Source organism: Nanorana parkeri, unplaced genomic scaffold (genome assembly GCF_000935625.1).
Source record: "Nanorana parkeri isolate BGI_ZX_2015 unplaced genomic scaffold, ASM93562v1 scaffold114, whole genome shotgun sequence".
Lineage (NCBI taxonomy): Eukaryota > Metazoa > Chordata > Amphibia > Anura > Dicroglossidae > Nanorana > Nanorana parkeri.
The window spans coordinates 985,032-995,497 of record NW_017306382.1 but is presented as its reverse complement, the minus strand read 5'-3'; the positions used below and the strand labels follow the sequence as shown (position 1 = coordinate 995,497).

The 10,466-nt window shown below is 42.7% G+C and overlaps 1 protein-coding gene across 1 annotated transcript in view; it reads right to left on the bottom strand.

Moving 5' to 3' along the window:
• The window catches only part of ME3 (malic enzyme 3), a 126,467-nt gene that overhangs the window by 115,333 nt on the left and 668 nt on the right, over positions 1-10,466 (bottom strand). The window contains exon 2 of the mRNA XM_018553248.1: positions 4,230-4,458. Coding sequence (XP_018408750.1) covers positions 4,230-4,451 — 222 coding nt within the window. The 5' untranslated portion in view covers positions 4,452-4,458. The remainder of the gene's footprint in view (positions 1-4,229; positions 4,459-10,466) is intronic.

Below are 10,466 nucleotides of genomic sequence, written 5' to 3'. Positions count from 1 at the left end.
GAAAAAGAGAAAAAGAGAAAAAGAGAAAAAGAGAAAAAGAGAAAAAGAGAAAAAGAGAAAAAGAGAAAAAGAGAAAAAGAGAAAAAGAGAAAAAGAGAAAAGGTCAAAGAAGAAGATTCATACTTTTGCTTTTCTGTTTGTGACAGATTCCTTTTATAAGACCAATTTACTACCCTTCCCACCACCACCACTCAAAAAAAGAAAAAAAAAAGTTACTCTGTTATGTTAAAGTTATTTATATGCATTCTGAAAGAGCTACTGAGAGCATACGTGGTAGGAATTTGTCATTCACATTTCAATGCCATTTACACTTTAGAAATCTAAAATGATGACACCTACATTCTCAGTTAAGGAACAGTTTGTGCAAGTTGTATAGTTGAGCTAAAATAGCGTATAACCTCTCGTAAGTAGCAGCCCTACTTTTCTCTAACGAAAAAGGGACACAAAACAATAACTGGTCTCCAGCACGTCTCTGAAGGTTCTTATTTATCCAGGTCATGGTATAGCTGGTAGTCATTAACTGGACTTGATCTGTAACTTTAAAGACGTTCCATCCAAGTAGCTTATTCAGATTGAATTGGTGTTAGGAACATAGCCTGGCATTTATAGCCACACCGGCAACTGTCACCTTAATCCAATCACCATAGAATCGGCAGGGCCGGATTTACTCTCTCTGCCGCCCCAAGGCCAGGTTCCTCAATGCACCCCCCTACCCGCCAACCCCCACCCCATGGAGAATGGCTGACCTGCAGGCTGCATACATCGCCAAGGTCACTTGTACAAAACACATCAGTGGCTTTCCCGCTGTACATTTAGCTTTGCTTGCCCAAAGCAGGGATAAATGTAGAAACAACTATCCGCCCGGCACCTACAACTGCACGTCCCGGGCGGATAGTTGTTGGAGGCTCATGTCAGAGCCTCCAGCAAGGAGAACAGTGAGCAGCACAGTAGTGACATCACCCAATCTCCAGGGCCGGATTTGCCACAAGGCCACCGAGACCCAGCCTCGGGGCAGCAGGGAGCAGAGGGACGGCTGCGATGTGGAATCTCCTGATGCCCGGGACATGCAGTTCCAGGGAGTAAGTTGTTTTCTACATTTAGCCCTGCTTTGGGCAAGCAGGGCTAAAATTGTAGAGCAGGGAAGCCACTCGTTTGTTTACACGTGATCGCGGCGATTTAACTCCTGTGTGATAGCAATAAAGTTAAGGAAAAAATAAATAGATAAAAATAAGAATAAATAATAATTAAATGAAAAAAAAAAAAATTAAAAAGGTGATTAACCACCTGCTGTCCAGCCATTTTAAACACTAAACTAATGAGCAGTAAAAGCTTTTAAAGCGTCGCCTATGGCCAATTTTGGGTACGGTAGTTTTTGCGAGTTCGCGGGTGCACGCAATTTTAAAGCTTGACATGTTTGGTGTCTATTTACCCGACGTGACCCCGTCTTTTATATTTTACCCAAAAAAATTGGGTAATAATAAATGTTTTATTACATAACGTAGGGAAACGTTTTTTGGTTTAAATACCACCAAAAGAAAGCTCCATCTGTCCCCCAAAAAATGGTATAAAATTCATTTCAGTAAAGCGTTGCATGACGGAATAAATGTCAGTCAAAGTACCGCAGTGCTGAATACTGAAAAATGGCCTGGCCAGGAAGGGGGTATAAACACCCCGGTCAGCAAGTGATTAAAAAGTAAAAAAAATAAAATAATAATAATAATAATAATAACAATAAGATTTAAAAAAAAATGTAAAAAGTAAAAGTTGAGAAGATAAATATTGGCCTTGGTGCAGCAGGAAGAGTAAATCCGGCCCTGCCAATCTCGTAACTCTAGCAGTCAGAGACAGCAGTACCTTAGATCTCACACTGCAGTTATACAGTTATGAAACTGAATGAACAGGAGTGCCTAGGCACAGGAAGTGCACTGCTATCTTTCAGGAGGAATTAAAGACAAAATATTTTTTTTATTTATTGTTCAGGCAAAATAAACATTACTAGTTGTTCTCCTAAACTTTACAAGTTGAGGCCCACGTTAAATGCATCTCTGCAGCATAAGCCATTGGATACTTCATACTCACAGCAGGTAAATTTTATTATGTGGAATCACTGGATTGAAAGTCTGCTTCATGCTGGAAAATAATCTTATATAATCTGGAGGTGAACAGGTAGCCATAGCTCTTAGAAAGAAGTAAACAACACACTGCTACACCGTCTTCCTTTTCACCATTCAATCTTCTCTTAGGCTGGGTTCGCACCTGGGTGTTTTTCAGCGCTGATCGAAGCGCTGAAAAAGGCTCAAGATGTGAAATCCTATTAATTGCTATGGGCATGGTTCCCACCTGGGCGTGTTTCAGCCCGTTTTGTCGTGCTCAAAAACGCCCTACGCGCGAAAAAGTACTTGAGCTTCTTTTTCGCGCGATGGGGCAGATTTCAGCGCATATCCATTGGTATTCCCAAGTGTGGCCCGGGGTTAATTTTCTGTACCAAAGCGGTAACCCCGAGCCCCACTCGGGAATACAGCGTAGGTCTTACCTTGTCCGCGATCCCCGCTGTGTCCTCCGGCCACTGCCGGCATCCAGGTTCCGTCCCTTGCGAGCGTCCGCGTCGCAGGAGGGGCAGAACCGGCGGGAAGTTTGAAAGTAAAAAAAAAAACAGAGAAAAAAAAAGGATTTTTTATTTTTATTTTGAAATCATACCGCCAGGGAGGTTAAAAAACGAGCGTCGAACGCACCTTTAATTGCACAGAAAAACGTGCTACAAATGCAAACGTGCTACAAAAACACGCATAAAAACGCGTATATAGCAAACGCCCAGGTGTGAACCCAGCCTTGGGTTTATCAAGCAGTTTATGAATAAGCAATGCATGTACAGTGACAATTTGGAGATCAAAAAAAGTGTTTTTTAGAATTGTAATGAAGCTGGTTTTGCTGGGACTTGTAGTTTCAACAAGAAAGCCACGGGTCACCCACGGGTGAAATCACACGAAACAACTTCGCATATTGATAATCAAGGAGGATTATAGCAAGCTCATCATTTATTTCTGCTTAGCGCAGCCTGAAACTATCTTATCCAAAGTGCTGCAGTAATCATATCTCCAGATAAAGAGGAACAACCAGGATGTGGCTTACAGGAAAGTACATGCCGCTGTCAGCTAAAAGGTCTTTCTAACTTTTAGGATGACCCTGCACAGACTGATCCATATAGGTTATAGAAAACAGAGTCTTACTGGTGATTGTAGATGGGTAGATATCGCTGGAGGTCCAAAGCCAGAGGGCAGCAGGGTTAGAGGGGGCAATGCCAAGCAGGCCCGGGTTTGCTCTCTCTGCTGCCCCAAGGCCAGGTTCTTCAATGCGCCAAGAGTTTTTGGGCACCTGGCCATCACACCTATATGAACTTGCCAATCCCCCTTCCCTCACCTTTGTGGCTGTATCAGCCTCCACTCCTCTAGGAAAGCTTTCCACAAGACTTTGGAGTGCGTCAGTGGGAATTTGTGTCCATTCAGAGAGAACTTGCAAGGTCAGCTACTGATGACCCCTTTAAGTTCCTCCACACCAAATTCATCAAACCATGTCTTTATGGAGCTGGCATTGTGTGCAGGGGCATAGTCATGCCAGAAGAGAAAAAGAGCCTTCCTCCAAACGGTTGTCATGAGGATGGAAGCACACAATTGTCTTTGTATGCTTTAGCATTCATTGATTCTCACTGTAAACACCTGGATTCAATAATTTGGAGGGGTGTCCACATACTACTGTCCATATGCATATCTTAGCCCTGGCATTCTTGGAACCCTCTGTGGTTCTGTCATGGAACAGAACAGATGAGCCTCCAGCTCCCTCATCAACTCCTCCCATGCTCGCCTCCAGAACTTCAATAGAGCCTCTCCCATCCTATGGAACTCTCTACCCCAACCTGTCCATCTATCTCCCACTCTGACTGCCTTTAGGCGATCCCTTAAGACTCATCTCTTCAAGGAAGCCTATCCCACCTCAACCTAACCACTCAACTATCACGTTCTCATACAATTCATCACCTCACCTCTACCTCCTCATGTATCACTTGCCCCTCCCTTTTAGATTGTAAGCTCTCAGGGGCAGGACCCTCCTTACCATCTTGTCTTGTATTGTAAGGTCTTCCTTATATTGTAAAGAGCTGCGCAGGCGCTATATAAATCCTGTATAATAATAATAATAATAATAAAACATTTCATCACAATAAATCATTTGCTTACCTTATTGAGATGGGGGTTTCTGGTAATGTCATAGCCTCTCTTTTTAATGTGCTGGGTTTTTTTGGAAAGCGGGTCAACGGATCCAGCGTGGCACACCCTTACCACATCCCAGTTGACTCTCTGAGGATTCCTGACCAGAGGGAGCCATGACCCCACCCTTGGTGCACAAGGAGCAGCTTTACTTCCCGTTGACAGTATACGTTTGACTATCAAGCTATTCATTTTCTATCTGTAAAATAAAAAATATAAAGAAAATCTGTTCAGCCAATGCGGAGATGTAAAAAAGAAAAAAAAAAAAGTGATTGCAAGGACAAACTTATCTTTTTGATCATGGCAACCATCTTAATTCTTACCATGGCCCTCCCATACTGCACCGGAAGCATGTTGCTTGCCACAGGCAACAAGTAGAGTTCTACCTAACCATTTACTTTTTTATACACATTAGATACTAACGTATAGGAAGTGAAAGGAAAGGGCACATTTTCAGCCTGATTTAGGAAACCAATGGCCACTAAAATCTGGTTGCTATTGGATTAAATAGCAACCAGATTACAACATTGTAAAACATTGTACCAAAACAACATTGTACCAGTTTTATAAATCAGATGAATGCAATATATAGATCAACTGCTACTGCATGTTGATAGGCCACAAAAATTAGAACCACCAAAGCCAGAAAGCACACTAATCTACAAAAAGTTATCCCTAGCCCTTGAACGTGCCACAGTATCCATCAGCACACATGAGCAAGCTGTAAAGCCACAGCCAGGCAGGAGTGAGACAGGGGCCCGGCGGTTGACCAGCTCCCTAACTCTTGAAAATGTCTTAGTATCTGGTTTGATCGAGGGAATCTTTAGCCTAAGCATTTGGCTTAATGCTAGCCATGCACATCTCAAATTTCATCGTGATAACTCGGCCAAAATTTGACAAGTGTCTGGCCCCATCAACAACCCTCAATTTTTTCATTGTCATTTGTCGAAGGAAAATTCTTGGCCCAACAGTGACTGCAGCCAGTCAGCTCTAATCAGTGTTCAGGTCTTCTGGCAGTGGCAAGTCATACAATAGCCTTGCAGGGAAGAGCCCTTGGGGCTGAAGGAGAAAAACGTATGGCCAGCTTAAGAAACAGCTGCCACTTGGTTAGGATAACTACTCCACTGGTAGTGTCCAATCTAGAACTGCAATCTGGCAGCCGGAACTTAATTCTGTCATATAAAAAATAAACACCCAAGTGAACAAAGCAACAAAAATTCTTACATCCCTCCCTATCCATCCCAACGACAGTCGCTCAGCATACAAACAATCAAGCTAGTATCTCCATAGGAAGAGAGCAACAAGCATGCAGGCCTTCTGAAAAGGGAAACACCAACCTTACAAGTGGACCATGGCATCATAATGCATGTTGAAAGGGACAGAGTGTTGTCACCTTATAACATGAAGTGCTTAAACAAGAACCTTCATGGCAGGATCACCGAGTATTATTTTAATGAAAGCTGCCTATTTATAAATAATAAAAATGACATCAACATACTAAAGCTTATATGAGATGATTGTGACTGGGGTTATTTGTACTTTAAGTTTATTTTTCTAAGGGGATCAGCTGCTATTTCTATGCAAACATATATACAAGCCGAATTCCTTTAACTGGCAATGCAAACTTGATCATTCCAGATCACGCAGGATAAGTCAACCGCGTCATACAAAAGATGTTTGTAATAATCAACATTGTAATAGAACAATGACCTTGGTGCATAGCTTACAAGGACGACGACTGAATCGACTGCTAAGGCTGTGCATGTAGCTGCAACTTATATCACACATTGCAAAGGAGGAGCAAAGAGGTTATTTGTTGAAGTCAATGGAGCTGGGGCCTAAAAAAAATCATGTGGGCTCCTGGATTGGACAGACTGGTTCCTAAAAAATCATGTTGGCTCCTGGATTGGACAGACTGGTTCCTAAAAAATCATGTTGGCTCCTGGATTGGACAGACTTGCTACTGAATTCAATATGCATTTGGGCACCCCCAATCTAATATATAAATCTAAGATGAACAGTACGTATCTATATGTTTCTATGATAAAGAGTTACTCACCGATACATTGGTATATGAGGAAATGCACAGATCCATAGGGATTGCAATACCAGCACAGCATAGGACTGCACTGAAATGCACTTTGACAAGTATGCCTAACCTGCGTCATAAGTGCAGGGCAGTTTCTATTCACAAGCATTGGCCAGCTGGTAAAAATTGTTGCATGACAGAACATAAACAACCTATATGGCTTCAAAGTGTGGCAACCATTCTTGTGTACATGGGTTTGTAGGAGAAGTTGGAGAGCCAAACATGGGAAACTCTCTGACCTAGGCGGTGACGGTGCGCTGTGATGGAAAATGTTTTTTAATATATTATATTAGAAGGCCACTTGTATGGTACGGTTAGTATTAAATATGCATAAGTCTTCTGTCCAAACTTTGCATAAATGTTTGAAGTCACCTGGAAGGTCTGAAATGCACAGAAGCCATCGCTTATAAATTTATCTTTCTAATGATATTTGTTCAGGCCTCGTCTGACTGACTCCAGCCAGCCCGGTATGTGTATTCACTGACCTCGGCATTCTTCCCTATAATACTGCAATGTAAAGTGTACTCAGATCACTTTATGGAACGCAATAGCACACACAAGGCGCTCGCATAGGTTTCTACAGCAACCAGAGACGCCTGCTCGGAGATCAACGCCCTCCGAATGTATACAGAGGTTTTTGTTTAATAAGCTGACCATAGGAAAAAATTGCATTCCATTTATAAAGAAAAAAATAAATGAAACAAAACAAAAAATAAAATCTGTCATCCGATGTGCTGGCTTGGCACCAATTGTTATGATCATAGAATTTGCCAGAAATTGCCCGGCAATGCCAGAATTTTGATCCAAGTTTCAGGTCATTACCGGAATCAGTTACATCTCAGGAATTTCTATTCTGGAGATATCAGTAACGCGCAGCATGCGTGACATCATTTCTCAGAACTGCGCACACTGCACTCTGCATTCACCTGGAATGAGGAGGTATGTTAAGCCCCTCACACTTTTAAAGCATTATGTGGATGCACCCAAAGCTCTGCCCATCACCCCACCCAGGCATACCAGTTTTTAAAAGTTTCCAGGTATGGTTATGCTTTCACTTGCACCTTTTGGTCAGAAGATAACCTCTTAGTAGGGACAAGTCAGTGGTGTTGATGCAGCTTACTGAGCCCCTCCTCCTAATCTTTGAAGCCCCTTGCAGACCTATGTGTTGCAGTAACATGCAGTTAAACGCCTGTGTTTCCACAACCTGCATCAACACACGGAAGTTTGTGCGTTGTGGTTCCGTTCATTCAGAATGGCACCCCAACGCACAACCACGGTAGCAAGCAATACACCTGTACTGCAGCTAAGCACAACGCACATCCTGCAAGTCATTGGTCATGCATGTTGTTGTGGGCCATTGAATGGGCTGCCCTGAAGCAACAGGCAAAAATACCGCCCCTCCTTCCACATCAGAACTCCCCCCTCTCATAGTAGATGCCCCTCTTCATGAGAACCCTCTCCTTTTACATCAAAGACCCTTTTCCTATCAGAGTCCCCCCCTTTCACATCAGAAACCTGCCTGCACCATGAAAGGGCATGACACTGTGTGAAAACGTTGAGACCCCAAGGAAGCCAGAAGGCACCCTGGGATGCCCTGCACCCTGGTTGAGAAAGGCTGGTCCATGACACCTACAATCTATCATGAATATTGCTACAAGCCTTATCTGCCCCCCTGACCACTCCATTCCGCCTGTCCTTGGCTTCAGATCAGGGGGAATAAAACTTAATTGACTATAATAAACTCTTACTACAAATTTTTTTAATATATATGTACATATATATATATATATATATATATATATATATATATCTTACACTGATGAAAGAAATAAAATGTGCATTTATGATTTTTTTCTTTTTTTGCATTGGAGCCTGCAGAGCATCGCTACAAATCAGTGAACCCTGCAGACTACACACCCACCCCCAGCCAAGGTCCATATGGAGGTGCGGATCTTTCATTGTCTGGAGGATGTAATCAATGGACTGCAAATGATGTGACATCATCATCACGCTTGTGATCCATTAAAAATTACGAGTCCCTCACGGAGGCAGATGGGGCTTGTAGTCTTCCTTTTAAAGTTCCCTGTGAATGGATAATGTAACTGTACGGGCTGAACTTTGTACAGGAGTTTAATGGTGGATGATTGGCGAATGTGACTATGTTTCATGTTAAGCCCTAAATATGGGTGTAACATCAAGATACAACGAGCAACATAAGTTTATTGAACTCTTCTATTAGTGGTTCTGTACATTAAAATATATCTAAACCCAGGGGGGTCCCCATAATGAGGCACCGTCTCATGGGCGGGGGGGCGGCAGCACAGGCAACTAACAGCACCCAAAGTCCCCTGGCAACAGCTTGGCCCAAACTACCCCCCTTCTCCACCTTTGACAGCTTGGGCGATTCTGGACTGCATTAACCCTCCTGCTCTGCTCTCCTTACCACCTCTGGTAGTGGTGAATAAAAAGGTAAGGACGGCCCAGTCTAAACCAAAGAACAAAAATGTCATATTGCAGCTTACCAGGCCTTAGATGTGGTGGCTGCATTAGTTTTCACCTGGCGATCCTGCCAGTGACACACTTCCTTCCTAGGGTGACAACACTCACTCTATGTACTGTATCTATGATTGTGTAGCGTTGTCATCCTAGGACAGGAAGTGTGTTAGAACTGCAGGTCCTTAACCCTTTGTTAGGACAGACAGTAATCAAATCTAGTTTACAACTGATAATGAGATCTGCCAGCGCAGTACAGACAGGGTTCATTATGGTAAACTTTAACACCACTCCTCCATCCTTAACATTTCATGGAGGGAAGCTAAGTAGGATTTTGATCCAAGTAAAAAGCATTCACAAATAGAAGCAGCAATTTTTTTTTTTTAATTATGCAATGTGATCGAAAACATGTGACAGATATAAAATAGGTCTTATCCCAATTCGCAGGGCCGGATTAAGAGCATCATGGGCCTGGTGCTGAGGATTTTGGTGGGCCTATTTATGGAAATGGCGACAGTCACCGGGGCCTTCTTCCTCCTGTCTGGGCTGTGATTTGTAGTCTCTTTTCAGCTCAAAGAGTCAGCGCTGGAGCGACAGGGCCCGGTTGCAGCTGCGACCCTGGTAGATCTGCCACTGACTCCAAGCTGTAAAGGGACTACAAATCCCAGCAATCCAATACATTATACAGCAATGCAGAATAATAACACTAAGTATAGAGGACTACAAATTCCAGCAATACATTATACAGCAATGCAGAATAACACTAAGTATAGAGGACTACAAATTCCAGTAATGCATTACAGAGCAATGCAGAATACCACCAACTATAGAGGACTACAAATCCCAGCAATACATTATACAGCAATGCAGAATAATACCATCAGCTATAGAGGACTACAAATTCCAGCAATACATTATACAGCACTGGAGAATACCATCAGCTATAGAGGACTACAAATCCCAGCAATACATCGTACAGCAATGAAGAACAATACTGCCAACTATAGAGGACTACAAATCACAGCAACACTTTATACAGCTATGCAGAATGTTATTAGCTATAGGAGGACTACAATTCCCAGCAATAGATTATACAGCAATGCAGAATAATATGAAGCTACATAATTTGTGTTGCTCCTGGTTCGCGGCGTGATGTCTCCAGGGTCTCAGGAGAGCTGTGTGGGGTTTAGGGGGGCTGTGCAGGCTCTCAGGAGGCTTTTGAGTTCTTAGGTGGCCAGTGCAGAGCCTATTTGCAGGGGCGGGCCTGGAGCGGGAGATCCACCAGCCCCTATGTTAATCCGGCCCTGCCAATGGCTGCAGTAGTGGACATACACTTTAAATTGTTACACATAAAACAATTTTTTGACCCAGATGTTGCTCAGCTGATGTTAGTAGCATGTTACAGCTGCCTCATTTTAGCCCTTGTGTGTGAGCAATTTTCCAAAAAGTTTACTGAGACCAAATAAAAAAAAAAAAGTAAAATGAGAAGGGCTTATACAGATATACCAAATTAAAACTTCCACGGCAAATAGCCCTTTTCACGCCAATGCTGTCTATTTATGTATCCATTTTGTTTTTATATAATGACAAAATACAGTGCTGCATATTATATAAAATATATAAGA